This window comes from Euleptes europaea, chromosome 2 (assembly GCF_029931775.1).
Source record: "Euleptes europaea isolate rEulEur1 chromosome 2, rEulEur1.hap1, whole genome shotgun sequence".
In the NCBI taxonomy this organism is placed as follows: Eukaryota; Metazoa; Chordata; class Lepidosauria; order Squamata; family Sphaerodactylidae; genus Euleptes; species Euleptes europaea.
In genome coordinates, this window is record NC_079313.1 from 80,880,448 (window position 1) to 80,902,255 (window position 21,808).

General features: G+C 43.6%; 1 protein-coding gene across 1 annotated transcript in view; it reads right to left on the bottom strand.

Moving 5' to 3' along the window:
- Positions 1-20,439: 20,439 nt before the first annotated feature.
- Positions 20,440-21,808, bottom strand: part of SLC6A17 (solute carrier family 6 member 17) — a 32,225-nt gene continuing 30,856 nt past the window's right edge. The window contains exons 10-11 of the mRNA XM_056867704.1: positions 21,528-21,690; positions 20,440-20,823 (exon numbers count right to left, since the gene is read on the bottom strand). Coding sequence (XP_056723682.1) covers positions 20,455-20,823; positions 21,528-21,690 — 532 coding nt within the window. The 3' untranslated portion in view covers positions 20,440-20,454. The remainder of the gene's footprint in view (positions 20,824-21,527; positions 21,691-21,808) is intronic.

Consider the following 21,808-nt stretch of genomic DNA (forward strand, 5'->3'; position numbering starts at 1 on the left):
GATAAGGAACTTAGTACAACAAGGTGCAAAAGTACAAACTTTATATGCTACAAAGATTCACAAAAATAACAAGGTGTCTATATGAATACACCAACATAACATGTCTTTCTACGGTAGATAGATAGCCTCCAAAAGTGAGGGATCCGGAAAGAAGAAGAGACTTCACAATGAAGTCTATGGTAGATAGATAGCCTCCAAAAGTGAGGGATCCGGAAAGAAGAAGAGACTTCATTGTGAAGTCTCTTCTTCTTTCCGCATCCCTCACTTTTGGAGGCTATCTATCTACCATAGAAAGACATGTTATTTGAAAGTAACTTTATTCCATGATCTTGTACATAGTCATCCTAGAATTTTGTATATAGCCACTATGTTTGTTCTTACTGTTGGTGTATTCATATAGGCACCTTGTTATTTTTGTGAATCTTTGTAGCATATAAAGTTTGTACTTTTGCACCTTGTATGTTTCGCTCCTGTACTAACCTCCAGGTACTAGCTGGAGATCTGCTATTACAACTGATCTCCAGCCCATAGAGATCAGTTCACCTGGAGAAAATGGCCCCTTTGGACTCTATGGCATTGAAGTCCCTCCCCTCCCCAAACCTCCCCTTCCTTACGCTCTACCTCAAAAACTTCCCGCCGGTGATGAAGAGGAACCTGGCAACACTACTCAGGAGTATTATTCCCCCATCTCCCTGGGAAAGCTGTCCCATGCTCTACCACATTGGCTTTCAGACTCATAAGAACACAAGAAAGGCCCTGCTGGATCAGACCAAGGCCCATCCAGTCCAGCAGTCTGTTCACACAGTGGCCAACCAGGTGCCTCTAGGAAGCCCGCAAAGGCAGCTGCAGCAACATTGTCCTGCCTGTGTTCCAAAGCATCTAATATAATAGGCATGCTCATCTGATCCTGGAGATCACAGGAAGATGCCCTAGGGGAGAAGGCCTTCGGTGGCCACTCCCAAGAAGTTCTGTCTGGGTTCCAGAAAAACTGCAGAAGTCTGTCCTGAAGGATCTGCCACAGACCAGCTGAGAGTAGTGGGGTCATTCTGTTGTAATTGGGGGGGGGGGGGAATCAGTCCTCCATTACCAGCAAGTTATGTACAGGCAGGGCAGAACTAAGGAGCCTATGGAGTCCCAGTTGCTTGCTGGCTTGTGGGCAGGGCTTCCTTGGCTGATACCCCCCTCTCTGATTTCCTAGAGCAAGAGTGGGAGACCCCCCCCTTTGGCAGGCACCCCCCCAGTGTTCAGTGGCTAAATTCTGCACCTGTGCTGTTCAACAGGAGAGTGCCTTGCTTCCCAAGAAAACAGGCATAGTGCCCAGTTCAACTGTAGTAGGCGTGAATGCAAATCATGGAATGCAAACCCAGCAACTCAGGATACACCAACTGTTGTCCCTTTGGCAGGAATAAGTGTTTTTTCAGATGTGATGTTAACACAGTTTGGAGCTTTTCAAGCACTATTAGTGAGCCAGTGTGCACACTGATAATGGAGAGCAGAAAGTAAAAGAGTCATTCTAAAATCTAATATACCCTTTAGCCAAAGCAGGTTTATATTTGAATAATAGATAAGAGAAAAGCAATAATTACTTTTTAGAGTCATAGGGGTAAAAATACCCAAGATCTTTGTCAATGCATAGGGGGAGGGGCCGTGACTCAGTGGTAGAGCATTTGCTTTGCATGCAGAAGGTCCCAGGTTCAATCCCCGGCATCTCCAGTTAAAGGGACTAGGCAAGAAGGTGATGTGAAGGACCTCTGCCTGAGGCCTGGAGAGCCACTGCCGGTCTGAATAGACAATACTGATTTTGATGGACCGAGGGTCTGATTCAGTATATGGCAGCTTCATGTGTGCATCGTGCTGGCAAATATGCTGGTCACAAGTAGCAAGGCAAACAGAACAATGTAGAACTTACTTTTTTGGAGTTCATTTATTTCAGTCAAATTGGGGGCTTTTGTCTAATTATAAGAAGGCATGCAAAGCTAAGAAGAAATATCTATTGTTCTGTATTGTTCTATATATGCCATTAAAGGTTTATGAATGAATCTATTGTTCTGCCTTCTGTTTATGTAAGAATATGTCCAACTGATAAACCAAAAAATATTGCAATAGCCCTTGCCTATAACGATTTGATATTTAAAATCTAGAGTTTCTTTTAACATAATTTTCTCCATCTTTAATTCTTTATTGGTCTGACAGTTGGTTTCTGAGTTGCTAGGAACCTGATTCATCAAAGCCTTCTCTAATTTCCCCCGTTAATTAGTATGCCCAGAAACATAATTTAAGAAGAAAGAAAAGCCAAGATTCTCCTACAGCAGCTTCTCCTGAACGCTCATTTACCAGCAGTGATATGCTCAGCTCTCACAATGTTGTGGCAGGGCTCCTGGCTGCTAATGAAACTAAATCTGATTCTCCATTTAACTGCAAGCGAGCTAAAATCTCAGGAAAATGTGACAGGGAGAAAAGGCAGGGGAATGATCCTGCCCTGGTCCTTGGAGAAGACAGTACTGAAGTCAGCAGCCACTGGCTTCCCATAGATCTTATCTCAGGCACTCAAAGAGCTCTTGGCACTTGGCTGACAGTGTTAATTACTTGACAGATGGAAAACACAATAATACTTTATTGGCATGCTAAAATATACTGTGTGGACTATGAGCATAAATGCATATGCAAAGAAAAATGGCAGATTCCCAGTTGTGCTTATGTCATTGCTTTCTCGGTATCAGATCTAACAAATACCGGGTGGAGACTTAGTCCAATGTATTCTGACCAGTGGAGCATATTATTTCCCCTCTTTTTTTATTCTGCCCCAGGGAGCTGGCAATTATTGCGAAGACCCCTTGGGATATGATTCCAAGGTGGCAGCAGGCTGTTTCTGCTGATGGCGTGAGGATATCATATACTCCTTGATTCATCTGGTCCAGTTATTCCATCTGTTTGTTTGATAGCAGCTCTCCAGAGGCTTCTGGAAGAAACTTTCCCAACATGGTTTCTGGAGATTGAACTTGGTACCACTGTACCACAACCATTCATATCTTCTGGATAGCCATTTAGAGCTTAATACAAAGGATTGAACTGGGCTGATAAAATCCATACTCAGTGGGAACATTTGTATCCTTCCTTACATTTCTTTCTCTGATCATACACTATCCTCCTAGGGATGATATACTCAAAAACAGTCCTTGGAGTGGGTTAAACCAAGCCTCCTCCTGGTAATTGTTAAAGCAGAATCTAGAAAAGATGGGTGCCAGGTTGATTCACGCTATACACAATTACATTTATTTGGAAGCAAGAAAGCAAATGGATGCACAACTCTTTAGTTCTATGCTTAAAAATTATGCCACTAGTAGACACCCAGGTTTTCTCATGTTACACAAACTTAGCACTAGGTATTCCCAGCGATGTATCAAGAGCTTGGAAATGTTATAAAAAATTCTGTTCTCACTTTCGATGTATTAAGAGTTTGAAACTGTTATAAAAAATACTATTCGCACTTTGTTTGGCCCCTTTAGCTGTGAAGACGTCTTCCAACCATTTTTTAGCCGTGGTATCCAAAAACCCTTTTAAAGCAATGGGGGTTACCACACTTTGTATTCCCAGCGATGTATTAAGAGGCTGTTACCGCACTTGTATTCCCAGCAATGTATTAAGAGTTTGAAAACGTTATAAAAAATACTGTTCGCACTTTGTTTGGCCCCTTTAGCTGTGAAGACGTCTTCCAACCATTTATAAGCCGTGGTATCCAAAAACCCTTTTAAAGCGATATTTTTTACAACATTTTAAAACTCTTAATACATCGCTGGGAATACAAAGTGCGGTAACCCCCTTAGTGTGAATGGTTATCAGTCTGAACTTCAAAAAAAAACCAAAAAACCGTGATGTGGTAGACAGAGTGGTATAGGTAAGTAGAGATGGTAGAGATGGACCACATGAGTAGGGGAGAATATCACTAGAGGGCTATCAGCTTGTTTTTTCATGGCAGCTGAAATTCTCTGGGATGCAAATCCTACCTACACCAATATGGGGATACTTCCTTCTCCCCTTATTTCTCATCTTTATCTTCATCATTTTTTCTGTTCTCATCAAAAAGTACATGGGGAGGAATAAAGGAAGTGCTTGGGGCCTCCCTAGGGAGACAAGCTGGGAATAACAAGTTCCAGATTTCAGGAGGGGGTAGGGGACAAGATGTGTGGGAAGATCTAAAGGCCTGTTTTTGGATATGTTAAAACTATGTTGCACATAAAGCAGTTTGTTTTCAGAATATCTATGGGGTGGCTTTTACACCTTATCCTTGTAACTGTAGCACTGTTATCAACACAGGCCATTCACTCTTCCCCCTCCCCACAAGTACTTTTGTGCTTTTGGTATGCATACCCAATGCTTAAGCCCATTTACTTGGCAAAGGCCAATCAGAAACCAGTGAACTGGGCAGATATATAGGAACTCCTAATACTCTTAAGTACCCAGTTTGCTGGGTGTTAATAATCAGAGTCGATGAATCGTGATTGTGGTTACAGAAGAGTCAGATCACAGCACACAACAAAATCAAAGACAGCCTTTTGTCTTAAATCAAACAAAATCCTTTACTTATCTAACAGGATGGGATACATGTGGAGTAAAGACAAATAACTTGGATCAGCTTGAGCTGAAGGAGCCTGGTAGATGGAAGAAATTAAATTAGCAAAGCCCGAACTAGCCATCCAGTTAGACACTGGCTCTGCATTTAGAATTGCAATTATGCTAACTGTTAGCACATATGGAACTGCTCTGCCAGCCAATGTTATTTGCTGCTAAAGGCACAGAACTTGGCCCCTGAGACTAAGGAAAGAAATAACCCACTTCACTGTTATAATTAGGGCAGAAATCATTGGTATGATAAATTAATTAAGCACAGAAACACCATTGTTAATTTGATTAACTTTCAAGAAACAACCACCGTCTAAAACCATCTAAAATATGAAATGTTAAATAGGAGCAAGTATCATTCTGAGACCTGAGAAGTGACTCATTATGACTATTTATGGGCTATAAATAAATCTATTATTGATAATAACCATATGAAAGCAGAGAAATTGCCGGAGGACACCAGAAGTGGTGCTACTGTGTTTTATTTGGGATAATACTCAAGAAAAACAAAGCTAGTGGCATTTTCAGCTAGATAATGTAATTTTTTTAATATATCTTTCCAAGTCCGTCCCTAATGCTTGGTGCAAATTACAATATGTCATTGTCTCATTTTATTATCACAACAACCCAGTAAAATGTTAGGCAAGGAAACAGCAACTAATCCAAGGCCCCTCCCTGAAAGAAAGAGAAAGAAAAATACATCTTTATTTTGCATTATTCTGCAAAAACCCTCAGAGCTCAAAGTCTTGATTGAGCCCGAAATAAGGTTCCTGCAATTTTTGCAATTCAGGGAGTCAAGTGCTTTGTGCCTTGTTTCAGAGCTGCACGATGATGGTGGGGCAATCCTTTTTCCATTGTAGGTTTTTAAATTTTCATTAATTTGTTTGTTTATTGCTGTCTTCTTACTTCCTTAGAGTCCATCCAGCTAGCATGACTAGATGCAATAAAGGGCAGAGCTCCTGTACCTAACTGGACGAGGACCGGTCAGTACCACAAGCAGTTCAGCCACAAGCATCGTCAAACCATCCATGCACTCTTGAAATTTCTGCCTCTCCCTTGACATGTCTGATGACACAGTAGCCTTGGCAAGGAAGATTTGCCATGACTCTTTGCCTACCATTGGCTTACTTGCTCTAACATCATAAAAAGAATTGCTCAGCTTGGCTTTGGGCACCTTAATACTTAGGGGCATGTTGAAGACACTGGAAATTGATGTTCATGAGGAGAGTCCCCATGTAGTCACACTTTGGAAATAGTGCATCCTTAGGCCAGCTGCGGAAACTTACAGAGATCGCCCATAAGAAGCCACTAATGGCTTCTCATCTCTAGCCATGAAGGAATGAATGCAGAGCCAACCTCCCTCCCAGTTCCCTCTGAGTTGTTGCCTTTTCAAACAACACAGAGCCCATAGGAAGAAGAGTTGGTTTTTATATGCTGATTTTCTCTACCTTTTTAAAGGAGAATCAAACTGGATTACAGTCTCCTTCCCTTCCTGAAATAGTGAGGCTGAGAGAGTTTGAAGAGAACTGCGACTAGCCCAAGGTCACCCAGCAGGCTTCATGTGTAAGAGTGGGGAAACAAACCTGGTACCCCAGATTAGAGTCCATTGCTCATGTGGAGGAGTGGGGAAATACATAGCTCTGGTATTATCTTCCCTTCATCTTCTTGTGTAAATGACAGGAGGGACTTTCGAACTGCCCTCAGTTCCAGCATATTTATGTGGAATGATTTCCCAAACATTGAATGCTTCCCATTCACAATGTCTCCTATACTGTGAGCATCCCACGCTTCCAATTAAGCATGTGAAGTCACAGTAACCTTTGTAACTACTATCCTAAACTGTACTTCCATGGCCAAACTTTGCAGTATAACACCCATCAAAATTCCAGTGAAGACAAAATACCTCTTTTGTCAATCAAAAATTCATTATCTTACAATAAACTCTTTGGAGACAGCCCCCAAGCACTGTTCTTTCCATGGTGGTAACAAGAAAATAGAAAAGGAGACACAACATTTCCTCTCCTGCTTTGTGACTAGAGGTGGTTGAAACCATCAGGAGAGGTGAAGGGGAAAGTTACTCACGAAAGAGCTGTGGAAGTTTCTGCATTTGGCCTGCACAGGTGTAGGGACTTCACAGTAGTCACAACAAACCTGAATTCTGCAGCAGCCTATGAGAAAGTGAACCCCTTTTCCTTGGGCATTTGAGTAATGTCTTCATGCCAACCAGCCTTGGCCTTTTGATAATTACAAGCAGTATAGACAATGCTCCATGCATATGTATGTGATGCTTGCATAGCAGAGTCTCTGCCAAGGCCAGAGTTTCTTTTTGCAGCAACACAAACAGCCCCTGCCCCAAATCCCTCTTCTACACATTTATTGAAGGCACAAGAGACTCCTCTGTTGCACTTGTAGCATAAAGCCATACTGAGGCTTGGCATCACATCCACATAACCGGGTCTCCACAGCTGTATACCTCCTTCCCCTTTGCTATCCAGGGCAAGATGGTAACGGTGTGGATCCGGCCACTTGGCTCAACAAAGTTGGAAGCTTTCCTCTAGCCCAGGGAGCCTTCTTCCTTCTTAAGCGGTGTTTCTGATGGAGGAAGTCTCCTTAGACTGGAGGAAGGCTTCAAAGTTTGCTGGGTAGAGTGTTTGGAGCCACCCAATTAGAGGGGGCCTTCTGAAAGCACCTCAGCATGGTCATTAAATTGCCTAAAACCAGGAGGCATTTCAGTGAAACCAATCTAGAATAGTAGCATAGGACAAGTATGAGTTGTTAGCCAAATTGCTCTTTAACTTGGGGAATTAGCAAGCAAGATGGCTATTTTTATTTCTATAGCGGTATCACAACCTTTGTATACCAGAGACGGTATCTGTGACCTTTAAATCAAGACAGAAGCAATGAATTCCAGATTTTAAAAGTGTTTATGTAGTTTTCAATCAAATCAATGTTACATACAAACATACAAAGAGTTCTAGGAAGTAAAGAGAGGAGTGCAAGCACAAATAGGAGTTGTTGAGGGGTAATATCTACCTTCCAGATGCGGTGATGTCCAAGTTCACGTAGACTAAGACAGAGTGGAAAAATGAGCAAGATGGGGCAAGAGGTTCCCGTGGACTTGACCAGCAAGGCGGGAGGGAGCGTGGTCAGGCTGCGCAAAACCCAAACCGACAGAGTAATGGCGTAGATGCCAAGGAAAGACCTAAGGTGTCATGATGGGCTGGGGGCACCCCAGATATACTGTTTTTCTGGGGGCAGGGAGAGGGGTTTTTACTCCCTCCTAGGTTCCCAGGTGACAAAAGGTGACAAAGGAACTAATCTGTGGCTACCGGGGTGGGATAGTGAGAATTTGGAAATCTATTCTGATTCCGATGGCTTCTGTACCCCGGGAGGAACTGGGAGATCTCTTGCTGAAGTGATGAATGTTCTGGAACAATGGGTGCGTTCTCTGCAAACACCTGGGGAATGCTGCTGCATAGCTGGAAGAACGAGTCGTTGCTGTTATCAGGATCGCTGTTGACTGCCCATTAGCTGTGGATGTTGCAATGGGGAGGGGGGGTGTTTGGCATTGACTATGTGACTGTCTGCTTTTCATGACATGGCTGCGGCTGGAACAGGGTTTGCACAGGAACATGGCTTCTCTCAGGTTCGCTGGAGGCTGCCCTTGCACCTGCTTCCTAGCTGCTAGCTGCACGGCGCTCGCAGGAGCGGCCGAGTCCGTTACTACGGAGCGGGCAGCGACCGTCCCGTAGCGCTTGGGGTGCACGCGCGGCCAGAACAGTAGTCAAGTGCCTGCATAGCGGGTTGCCAGGTCCAGTCCAGGAGTTTTAGGCAGGCCCGTATGCTATCAGAGTGGAAGTAATAATTAAAAGAAGAAAATAGTTGGGTTTTATATGCTGACTTTCTCTAGCTCTTAAGGAAAAATCAAACTGGCTTACAATCACCTTCTCTCCCCTTCCTCACAACAGACACCCTGTGAGGTAGGTGGGGCCAAGAGAGTGTGACTAGGCCAGAGTCACCCAGCTGGCCTTATGTGTCGGAGTGGGGAATCAAACCCGGTTCCCCAGATTAGAGTCCACCACTCCAAACCACCACTTTTAACTACTACACCACACTATGGTGTTTATTGAAATCCAATTACTTCAGGTTGTGGCGTATGGCGTCAAGTCAGCAGTTCAGTATTACTTGCTCCGACCGGTTCTCCAAAAACTGTTTCAACTGTAGATGACTGAATCGGCATGCAAAGCATATATGCTCTACTCCTGTGCTACAGCCATACAGGAGGACATTATAGATTCCATGACAGGAGCAAATGCCACTCCAATCATTTACATTCACTGTGGCTGTAGTGTACTTCTAGTTCCAAGTTGAGCCAATGTTCTTCATGCCTGTGCTTTGTATCTTACTGCTGTGTGCTGTTAAACAACTGTAATGCTGCACAGCAGATAACTTGTATTTTGGCCTGGCAGGATCAGTGAAAATCAATGCACTTGTCTGATCAACTCTTGCTGAGGATGTTGGCACCCATTCCTTAAATCAAGCTGTAAATTCTTTGAGAATGAGCTTCTGCATCTCTCAGAGAGCAGGGAGACACCTGGTGGCCGTACATGGCCCACAGTGGTTACCAGGGGATTTGAGGCTTGGCTCTTCCACAGTTTTGTGTCCCATCCCATTCCCCATCTTTTAGCATAAGAAAAGGATTGCAGGAACATGTGCCTCATTAGAGTCAAATCTTCATGACAATATTTGACATTAGCTTGATCTATATAAGAGATGAACATATACGATAGAATTACCGTAGGTACCCAGATTTCATGCAGGTTCACATTTAAGTAGATCCTGTTAGTTCTTTGGGGTTTACTCCTAGGTAAGTGAGCATAGGATTGAAACCTGAACAGAAATCCAAAGTTGCTAATTCATTTTCAGGCAACCATAGTTATTATTAGCCACTCAGCAAAACAATTCTGTCTGCCTCATGACATCTGGCATATTGCACTGCAACAGACAGAGAAGAATGAAAGCAGTGAGAAGCATACCCTTTTTAGAGGACAAAAAAGATTCTCTAAGATGGGGGCATGCCATATCTTCAAATCCAGAATAGTTTAGAGCAGTGGCTCCCAAAGTGGGCAGTACCACCACCCCGGGGGGCAGTGGGATTACCTAGGGGGGCACTAAGAGGCAAGAGGGCAGCAGGTGGGTGCTAGAGAAGGGCCCCTTCAACTGTGTTCTTCACTAATTTACAATAGATCAAGCTATGGCACCATGCTGGCAACATGGCCACATATTTGGTGGAAACTATCAGAATTTTTTTTCCAGACTTTGAAGAGCTGGTACCACTGTTTCAAGTTCATCAGTTTTGCTGAATAAATTTCAACTTAAAAGTTTTAATTTGGTTTTGAATAGACGTGCAATTAATTGTTACTGTTTTGACATGTTATTGTTATCTTCTTTAGTGAGTCATGCAACCCCCTATTATGAATAATGCTTTTTAAAGGATAGGGTAGGGGGTGCTGGGGTTTGAGTTTGCGGAACCAAAAGGGTGGTGGTGATAGACATCAGTTCACCTGGGGAAAATGGCCGCTTTGGCAATTGGACTCTATGGCATTGAAGTTCCCTCCCCTCCCCAAACCCCACCCTCCTCAGGCTCCACCCCAAAAATCTCCAGGTATTTCCCAACCCAGAACTGGCAACCCGAAATATGCTAGGTGCTGCAAAAATATATTTCAGTTAGACACTCTTGCTCTAGACCTCATCTTTTTCTGAAAGCCTCTGAAGATTGTTATGTGCCCTGATATTACAAGCCAGGAGGAAAGGAGACCCCAGAGACATTGCATGGTAAAGAAGAAATTCTTTTAATTGCAGGATGCTATAGATTGTTACAGTATTTCTCCCACACAACAGAATTCTCCTGCTGACACAAGGTGCATAGGGTAGATACACTAGCTACATTATATATCAGACAAACCACTATGATCTGTGCTCCCCACCACCACTCCCTGGTAAAGTCTCATGAGAAAGTCTCATGTGCTTTCCAAATTTAAGCATGGCATGGTGTTACAACAGTTCAGAAATCTTAATAACCCCACCGCAAATGCTGCTTCCTCACAGTGGCTAGAGACATCCCTATGGGATTCAGGCTCCTTTTACTCAGGTGGGGCCATGAAGCATTGTGTGCTGTGTTGCCAACTCCAGGTTGGGAAATTCCTGGAGATTTGGGGGAGTGGAGCCTGGGGAGGGACCTCAGCAGGGTATAATGCCATAGACTCCATCCTCCAAAGCAGCCATTTTCTCCAGGAAAGCTGATCTCTATCATCTGGAGATCATAATTTCAGGAGATATCCAGGCCCTACCTGGAGACTGGCAAATTATGTACTCTGTTCTCCTTTTCTCTTTCAGTTTTTCCCCATTCTTCAAGCTAATCATTCTGGTTTTTCTTGCTTCAGGGTTTCTAGGAAGTCAATGGACAATTCTGTTGATGGATCAGGCCTTTGTTTTCAAATGAACTCAGCAGTAGATTGTGGGAAATGTCTCATGACCTGTATTATTCAGCTGTGGTGTGTATTCTACAATGTTTTTATATTCCCAGAGCAACATCACATCACATCTGAGCTCTTCTTTTGGGAAAGTTCTTTGTTCCTGTCTCCATAGACCTGTTAGGCCCAATACACAAACATGCCCACTGAACTGGGCTGAAGTTAGGATTGGTGTTAAGAAGAAACTGTACAGCTGGAGCTGAGAAACCATTCAGAGGGGATTAACTAGAAGACATTCACAGTTTCTGTTTTGTAGCTGCCTCCCAGTCCACCACCAATAGCACTTGAATCTAAAAAGTAGGGCTGCATCAAGTATTATCTATTACTATTTGATAGGGTGGGGAAATATTGTTGCATTGTCTTGCCAGATATTTTATGAAAGCTGCAGAATGTTATATTACAGGCAGCCTACAGATTCTGCTTTAGCAGCAGCGTAAACCAATTGTGTGTGTATGGGGGGATTTACTACAACCTCAAATAATTTGGGGGACAGAGTATAAACTGTCAGCTGGTAAAAGGAAAACTAAAATAGCTCCAGGAATAGCATTCTTGGGAAAATGATTAACAGAGCTTTCCTTGGCCCCTGGAAATTCCAATCACAGTTTTAGCACTATAAATGCTGATCATTCTGCTCTAGCTCTATTGGGCAAAGCACAGATCAACCATTGGTGTAATGATATCTAACTAATGGCCATTCCATGATGGACCGGACATTTGGATGACAGAACATACAGAGCTAGTTCTGCCTAAGCCCACTGAAACCAAGGAACTTAGGCACTCTTGCCTGTCTAGGATCAGATAAGTTAACATGCTGAAGCTCATCCCATCCTCAGTCGACCCTTTTTTGCTTTCACCACGTGACGAACCCAGGATATTGGTGACCATATCCTCATTCATCACTCACATTGTAAACCAATTTCAGAACCTGTTGATTTTGAAGCAAGTTTAAGCAAATCATGAAACATATTCGCCACGTGATGAAGTAAAATTGAGCTCAATTGATGGAGTAAAAAACAAGCTAGAAGCAGTGGTAAGACTAGGTTCTGATTTATACCAACAATGGACTAGATATCAGCGTTTGCAGATTTCATTTGAAACCATAAGTCCCATGTCACCACTAACAGTGTATCTGCCCAAACCTTCAGCTAAACCAGAAAATGTGCAGTGGTTTAAATATGAAGGCCTTGGTTTCAAACCATCCTGATCATAGAATAACACTCCAATGTGCTTGGTTCCTGGGGTCTGTCAGCCCAATCCAGTTATAATCACAGGTGACTGGTTGCACCAGTGTAGACAGGGATGTACACCTGGATGCACATCAGTTGAAAGCAATGCAGTTTGGATAGATGACATCCACATTTGAATGAGTATCTGAATGTACATCCAGTTTACACATACAGTATCTGATCCAGAGAAGATCCATACATCATGGAAGTCTACTTACTGTCACATGTGGATTACATTTTCTGGATCGGGGCACAAATCTACTATGTGCTGTTATCTAAAATTGCTTCCTTTCCAAGTGAAACTAAGAGCAGAGTTAAATGTGCTTATCAAGGCTGTGATTGGCTCAAGGCAACCAATTCAACAACTCAGGTATTATTTGACTATATAAATAGGCAGAAACCTGCTTGTGTCTAAAGAGCCAGAATATAGAAAACGCATTCAGGAAAAGTCACCCTGGCCAAGTGGGTTCATTCTGCACGATGGGCTGGCTCTCAGGTGCTTAGGAGACATTCCAGGTAGGCTACACTGATGGGAAGGTTGTTGGAGTGTTGCTTTCCCAGGCTTTTGTGCTTCAAGAAGTTGTAGTGTGTGCTATAATAAATCAGCTGACCCTAGACAGGCAGATACAGTACGAGTGGAGGGAGAGGTGGGCTATTGAGAAAACTCTTACTTGGTCTGTTGTCATTCAGTGGCTTTTGTTTTTGCAGAGTGTGGGACACTTCTGAGCCAGCGCTTATATCTAATTAACGGTGAGATGATTTCCCCTATACTAAAAGTCAAGGTGAAAACGTTGACTTCCAAAGTTCCCCATACATTTCGCCCACGTCTGCGTGGAATGTACATGTGATCACATCTTCGGGCTCTGTCTTGTAGCTATGAGGTACAGCCCGATCCCCAACCCCTGCCTGAACAGCCCGTATATTTGGGAACACCCAGAGGCCACGCTCACAGGGCAGGGAACATCCACAACAACAGAAGCGACAGAATGGCGTTGAAAGTGATTGGATTATAGGAAAAGCTAACCCTAATATAACAAACATAAACACAACAGCAGTTACAATCCCTAACACGCACGCATACACACGGACTCAATGGAGCGACTGCTCAAGGCATCTAACATTTAATCCCACCACTTCCCCAGCCTAATGCCTAGCAAATGCCACAATGTAATACTGTTACATTTCCACAGAAAGAATGAAGGCCGTGCCCCTCTGTGCTCCCCCCACCCACCCCCATGTGGGCAGCTCAGCAGGGTGTGGTCACCAATCATACACTAAAAAATTATAAATATATCAAATATACAATAAAATAGATCTGTCAGCACTGAGAATGAAAATAGTTTCACAGATCACTTTTGGAATATGTTTGTCATTTAACAGCATTTACACCGACATTTACAGAATAAAATATACAATAGAAATAGAATCTATAGATTATTTCTCTATATATGTACACTTACATATCAGATAGTGCTTCTTTGTTTCCTCATTGCCACTGGTATGGTATTGCCACAACGTGAGAGAAGAAAACTCAGTGGGCTCACTGCAGAGTCACTGGCCTGCCCCATTAGATGGGGGGCAAAATCCATAGACTCCGCTGACTCCAATTGAAGTGCATCGATTGACATTGGCTCCAGTCTGTCTCACTGAACTCCAGTGAAATTTGCCAGTGTGCATAGGCTGAGAAGCATGGCCAGCAAAAAAATATACATATAGATCAAGAAGGCTGTTAATCCCTGACAGACTGCATCCTAAAGCACTAGTTGGAAGAGGAAGGGGAGAAAAGAGCATGGAAAGGGAGACAGTGCAACAGAATTAATAATAAATTTCTCTATGTGCAAAGTGCCCTGACCTGGATTGCCCAGGCTAGACCAATCTTGACAGATCTCAGAAGCTACGCAGGGTTGGTCCTGGCCAGTATTTGAATGGGAGACCACCAAGGAAGTCCAAGGTTGCTATGCAGAGGCAGGCAATGGCAAACCACCTCTGGATTTCTCTTTCCTTGAAAACCCTATGGGGTCATCATAAGTTGGCTCCAATTTGATGGCCAAAAATAAATAAATAATGCAAAATATGCTAAAGCCTGCACTCTGTAGATTTCTGTAGTCTCAACAAGTAAAAATAGGTGTCACTGAACAGGTCTTACTTTCACATAAAAATATACATTTAGGATTAGGTTGGACGCAACATGGTCTTCTCCATCATGATCTCCAAATCAGGTTATAAAGTGATCACTAGGCACAAAGACCACCATCACTACATTCCTTTCCTGTTTTAGGGACTGTGAGCATGGAACTGTATTCCCCCCCCCATTTCCTCTACACAGCTGTGTTCATAGGATTGCCAGTTCCAGACTGGGAAACCCCTGGAAATTTGGAGATGGAGCCTGAGGAGGGCAATAGGAGGGGCCTCAGCAGGGTACAATGCCATAGAGTCCACCCTCCAAAGCAGCCATTTTCTCCCTGTAGTCTGGAGATCAGGTGTAATTCTGGGAGATCTCCAGGCTCCACCTGGAGGTTGGCAACCCTATACAGAGTCCTAGGGGCCACAACTATATGCAGAAAAATTATTCTTAAAGCAGGAGACATATGGAGAAACCCTCAACAATATCTATGATCACAGTGACTGAAAAAGTGCACCTGCTATCCTGGAAACAGCAGCCACTACCTACTGCCTGGTTCATATTATGTCTTTGTACAGTCCTGTCCTGTTCCTGCCCACACACAAGGGCATGGAGCGAAGTAGCAGAGCTTGAATGTGTGGATCTGCCTTTGGGACAGACATAGCAACACAGCGCCACCCACTGGCACTACTTGCTAAACACCCAGGGAACCAAATCTCCAGCAGGTAGAAACCCGTCGACTTCTTTGATTGCAGTGGACATCTTTGGTTCACAGTAGTAGAATACTGCTGCATGTCTGCCTTACTCTTGATCTCTGGATATTCTGCTTCTCAGGAGAAGATATACTTTATTTTATTCCTCCCAGAACTTCTGCTTTTACAGTCTGTTGCTTTCTAATGCATGTTGCCCGTGGCAGGAGGATCAGAGGGGTGATTAAATACAAAAAGAGGATGAATTAACCACCTGTAGTATTTATGCAAGCACTTTCTGTCTAGGCTTTATTATTTTGTCTGGGGCTAACAGGCTCATTAACATATGTGGGAGAAGGGACTATGAAGATAACAGCCTGAAGACGATATCACAAAATCAAACCAAGGCACATGTCAGCTAGGGTTGCCAGGTCTCTCTTTGCCAACAGTGGGAGGTTTTTGGGGCAGAGCCTGAGGAGGGCAGGGTTTGGCGAGGGGAGGGACTTCAATGCCATAGAGTCCAATTGCCAAAGTGGTCATTTTCTCCAGGTGAACTGATGTCTATCGGCTGGAGATCAGTTATAATAGGAGATCTCCAGTCACCACCTGGAGGTTGGCAACCATGTCAGCATAAGGAGTTTTCCATCTGCAATTAGGATTTCCCTTCTAGAATGGCTTACTAACTTACTGATCGGATTTTTTGCCCACCAGAAATGCTTAGGTAGCTTTCGGGTGCTAAGATTCTGCAGAGAGTGCCCAGGCCTAATGGAAAGGGCACTAGGAGATTCAATACACAAGTACCTACTGCTCTTGTCGGGTGAACGTGAAATAGCTGCCACATGGAGGTTTTTAATAGCTGCCTCAACTGAGTCCCAACAAGCTGTTAGTGAGCAGTGGCTCACTGTGCAGAATGGGGTTATTTTCTCTGTTCCACAGCAAACCTTTTTATTTTCTGGAGTAGAGAAAATCATTCAGTCTGTACCATAGGGAGTGGTTGCAGTCTGCTTGCATGAAAAGCCATGTAATGTGGTCTCTACAGGATAGCCTGTTTTATGCACCAGCCCTAAAATGGCCCACTAATCACTGCTGTTTGCTACAGGCCTGCACTTCTGGAGGCAGGAATATCCCTAGCTCAAGCCTATGGGGAAACTATGAAGATCTATTCATCAGAACTTGATCCCACGGACATGAAAATGCACAGAGGTCAGGTTTCCTAAGAAGGAGAGGAAGAGTTGGTTTTATATGCCGATTTTCTCTGCCTTTTAAGGAGACTCAAACCAGCTTACAATTTTCTTCCCTTCCTCTCCCCACAACAGACACCTTGTGAGGTAGGTGGGGCTGAGAGAGCTCGAAGAGAACTGTGACTAGCCCAAGGTCACCCAGCTGGCTTCATGTGTAAGAGTGGGGGGGTTGAATTGTGAGATTTTGGTTTGATTTTGTGAGATCGTCTTCAGGCTGTTACCCTCAGAGTCCCTTTTCCCACATATGTTAATGGGCGGGGGGAATGAGGGAAATTTAGCCATGACTATTTTTGATAGCATCTATTCATACACGAACACCCTAATATTTCCACCTTTACCTGAAGACTCAAAGCATAGAGGGCAACTGGCCTATTTCATCCACTATTATATACTCCAACTGGCACAGCCTTTCCAAAGGGAAGGATTTTTACAGCCCTATTGGCCTATTTCATCCACTATTATATACTCCAACTGGCACAGCCTTTCCAAAGGGAAGGATTTTTACAGCCCTGCTGCCGGAGTTCCTTTCACTGGAGATGCTACAGATTGGACCTGGGACCTTTTGCATGCTAAGCATGTCCTTTGCTATTAAGTGACTGCTCTTCCCCTCAGATGCTCTTTTCACACATTCACCACTGCATGATCCCACAAAGTGACATTTCATAAGCAACTACAAAATCTCTAGCGGCATGTATCATGAGGGGGAGGGCAAAACAACCATTTAAAAATAAAATCAGACTACAGTGAGGGGAAAAAGTATTTGATACCCTGCTAAATTTGCCCGTTTGCCCTCTGACGAAGAAATGACCAGTCCATAATTTTAATGGTAGGTTTATTGTAGCTGTGAGAGACAGAATAACAACAGGAAAACCCCCAGAAACCCAGAAAACAAAAGTCAGAGATTGATGTGCATTATAATGAGTGAAATAAGTATTTGATCCCCTATCAACCAGCCAGGTTAGGGTTAGGGTTAGGGTTCTGCTGTCAACAGAAGCAATCAATCCATCAGATTCCAAACTAGCCACCATGACCAAGACCAAAGAGCTGTCCAAGGATGTCAGGCTGGACTGGGCTACAAGGCTGGACTGGGCTACAAGACTATTGCCAAGCAGCTTGGTGAGAAGGTGACAACCCTAACCCTAACCCTGTCAACCTCACTCGGTCTGGGGCTCCATGCAAGATCTCATCTCGTGGAGTTGCAATGATCATGAGAACGGTGATGAAGCAGCCCAGAACTACACGGGGGGAACTTGTCAATGATCTCAGGGCAGCTGGGACCATAGTCACCATGAAAACAGTTGGTAACACACTACGCCGTGAAGGACTGAGATCTTGCAGAGCCTGCAAGGTCCCCTTGCTCAAGACAGCACATGTACAGGCCCGTCTGCAGTTTGCCAATGCACATCTGAATGACCCAGAGGAGAACTGGGTGAAAGTGTTGTGGTCAGATGAGACCAAAATCGAGCTCTTTGGCATCAACTCAACTCGCCAAGTTTGGAGGAGGAGGAATGCTGCCTACGACCCCAAGAACACCATCCCCACCGTCCAACATGGAGGGGGACATATTATGCTTTGGGGGTATTTTTCTGCTAAGGCAGTGGTTCCCAACCTTTTTTTGACCAGGGACCACTAGGACTTTTTTGTTCGGTTCAGGGACCCCAAGGTTCAAAATAAAAATGCTGAGAATTTGAAAATAATCTTTAATCATAACTGTTAGTTAATCATTAAACTTAGAATAATATTTGAATATATATTTTTATAACAGAGAACTTTTAATTGAAAATATTAATTTATTATGGGTTTATAACTTTGTTTCGTGGACCTTAATTTAGTTCTCAGGGACCCCTGGGGGTCCACGGACCCCTGGTTGGGAACCAGTGTGCTAAGGGGACAGGACACCTTCACTGCATCGAAGGGACGATGGACGGGACCATGTATCATCAAATCTTGGGTGAGGACCTCCTTCCCTCAGCCAGGGCATTGAAAATGGGTCGAGGATGGGTATTCCAGCATGACAATGACCCAAAACACACGGCCAAGGCAACAAAGGAGTGGCTCAAGAAGAAGCACATTAAGGTCCTGGAGTGGCCTAGCCAGTTTCCAGACCTTAATCCCATTGAAAATCTGTGGAGGGAGCTGAAGGTTCGAGTAGCTACCCATGAGCCTCGAAATCTTACTGACTCGGAGAGGATCTGCAAAGAGGAGTGGGACAAAATACCTCCTGAGATGTGTGCAAACCTGGTGGCCACCTACAAGAAACGTCTGACCTCTGTAATTGCCAACAAGGGTTTTGCCACCAAGTACTAAGTCATCTTTTGCAAAGGGATCAAATACTTATTTCCCTCATTATAATGCACATCAATCTCTGACTTTTGTCTTCTGGGTTTCTGGGGTTTTTCCTGTTGTTATTCTGTCTCTCACAGCTACAATAGACCTACCATTAAAATTATGGACTGGTCATTTCTTCGTCAGAGGGCAAACGGGCAAATTCAGCAGGGGATCAAATACTTTTTTCCCTCACTGTAGGTGTGTGCTCCCACACACAAATTGTAGAGCACGAGAGTGAATCAAATTCCAAATATATTGATTTTTTTTAACAAAGGTTGAAAAATTACGTGGCATATCTGGGTAACTTTTTAAAGATGCTCACTATGTGTGCACTCCCACACATGATTTGCCTGGCAGAGACGTGCACAATCTCCAAGCAACTAAAATAATAATAATATAAAACTTTAAAAGATAGATTTTTTAAAAAATGGCACAGCATGTCTGAGTCACCAATTGAATGTGACTGAGCAGGAAGCTCAGAGCTCTGTCACTTGCCATTAATAATGTCAAAAGCTTTGGCCAACACATGACTGTGCCATGTGCCTAACAACATTCCACATGATAAATAAGTCACTACCTGGAGGAAGTATTACATTTTCTGTCCACTTTGTGCAGAAAATGTTATATTCCAAAGCACTAGTGTTCACTTGAAAGAAAATGTGCAGTGTGTGCATTAGTAATTTTTAGTGTGCTTTTAATACCTCAAAACCTGATAATGTAAGAAGGCCCAAGCATGCCCTCCATGGGTCTGTAGAGAATAGCTACTACTATAAGAGTTTTCGTTGAGAAAATATATGCTGTCAAAGCCTGGTTGGAACTATGCAGATGTTGTCAAGAGTGACATAATGAATTCTAGAAAATTACATCCACAGAGTTTTGATTCTAACCTATACACATGGCACATGTGCACATACTGGAGTTTGCACCACTACATGAACCAACTTTTAGTAGAGGAACACTGAGAGTAACATTAGTGATCACACCAATGCAAACTTCACGGAAACAAGATCCCCTCAGTGCTAACAGTTTTTGATCCAACAGAAGCAATGATGTGGCAGATGTCACACGATGCCATTGCCAAGCATTGTACGAATGAATCTTGGCCCAGACTTGTACAATGTGTTTACCAAGGAACTAGAGTATTACCAACATGTAAAACCACAGGTGGGCTGGTAGAATCCATATCAAGAAATTCAGCTTTGTTGTGCTATTAATAGTGGTGTTAGGTAGATTAGTGCGCTGAGGCGATCTCTTCTTCCAACTAGAGGAAAGGGATGGGCAAAGAGAGGGCTCCAGGAAACCTGAACCCTTTCTTTTAGCTGTTGCCTGATTTTGTCTCCCTTGTCCAGCCTCTGGTTGCATGAACATGAGTGATTTGTGTTTTTCAGTACCAATTGGTTAATTTTTTCCTTATGCCCATAACATTTATTGCAATGTCATTATTATTAGTAGCAGTAGTAGTAATAGCAGTAATAGCAGCAGCAGCAGTAGTAGCAGAAGTAGTATTTACTGAGGAGGATTCCGCTATTTTGGCTGGGACTTGCCAGGAGGAAGGCCTATTGCCACCGTTATACTCCGCTGTCGTCATCTGGCCCTGTCTCCTGTAAATTCTGGAAAGGCTATCCAAAGCACTGGCTCCTTCTCTAGAACCTTCTTTCCTTTTCCTGGGAAGCAGGGAGGGATGTTTGTCGATTGTCACAGTTCAGATTCAGGAGTGGTAGCCATAAGATAATCACTGCTATAGCGTCCATTGGCAACGGTGCTCATCTCCAGAGGGGATGTACTTCCTGGGCCTAAGTAGGAACGATGCGTAGGCATGGGAGAAGGCAACTCGCTGGGCGCTTTGCTCAAGATGAAACGCGTCTCATCATTGTCGTCTAGGTTGGAGATATCCTTCATCATACGTCCCTTCTTGTATGTTACTGACAGAGCATTGGAGCCATCTGATATCAGATGGAATTGGCGTAGGATGAAGACGACCGGAAGAGGAAGGGTGGCCAAGATGATCAGTGAGATAAGGACAGCCATAGCCCATGGTGGATAAAAGAGAAACTTCTCAACAGCCTGGAAGAAAAATGCAATCAGCATCTGGCAATCTCACTGCAAGTATATCTCTAGAGAATAAGGCTAGCGTTCTTCTGGCATCAAGGCAAGCAAACACTGGTTACTGGATCTCTATCTAGGGATGGACCAGCATGACCCATACAGATAATTTTAATAAACTGTAAGAACTTCTGCCAGAAGATCATTCTCCTCCCTTGTATTGTTTTGCACACTCACGCTGAAACACTTGGCATAGTATTAACCTCTCAAGAATAGTGTATTAGGACATTGTGCTCTTGTAGGTGGTAGCTTCTAAGAAGAGGAGAAGGAGAAGAAAGAGAAGAAGGGGCAGTAGCAGCAATAATAGTGTTGCAAGGTTGTAAAGCTAGGGCAATAATGTCCTGGAGAAAGAATAAATGTTACAATGGATTCTTGTGCTCAGATTCCACACCCTCAATCACCCCTCTTTAATCCAGGATTCTTTCATCTTAAATCAAGAGAGCCTGTGTAACCAGCACCTGCTTCATAAAGATAGCATCTGGCTCTTATTTCCAATTGGAGAGAAGGCTAGAAATCCAGACCTTCACAACATTTTGTAACGATCTTGTGACTTTATGGTACACTGGCATGGAACTCGTGTTCAACAAATATGTGGAATGGTCCAAATCACATGGGCTGGAAGTGTTTTTGTGATCATTGGGATATGTCCTTATTCACCAACTTACCTCTTCTCTGATCCAGGCACTATAACCTGGTGGGTGGAGTCCTAATTGGACGACGCTAGCTGCCATTAGGCCAGCCATGCATAGAGGAGAGACATACTTCCATGTGTAGAAATAAAACCGATAAGGCCGGAAACCCAGCATTTCTGTTAATTCTTGCATGAACCTACAAAGACAAATGAAGCAAAAATCAACTGATGAAGCACAAAGACCTTGTTCCCTGTTCCCCTCTGGATGGATTTTCTGTTAAGATCTTTGGTAGAGCCAGTAGACCAAATAAACAC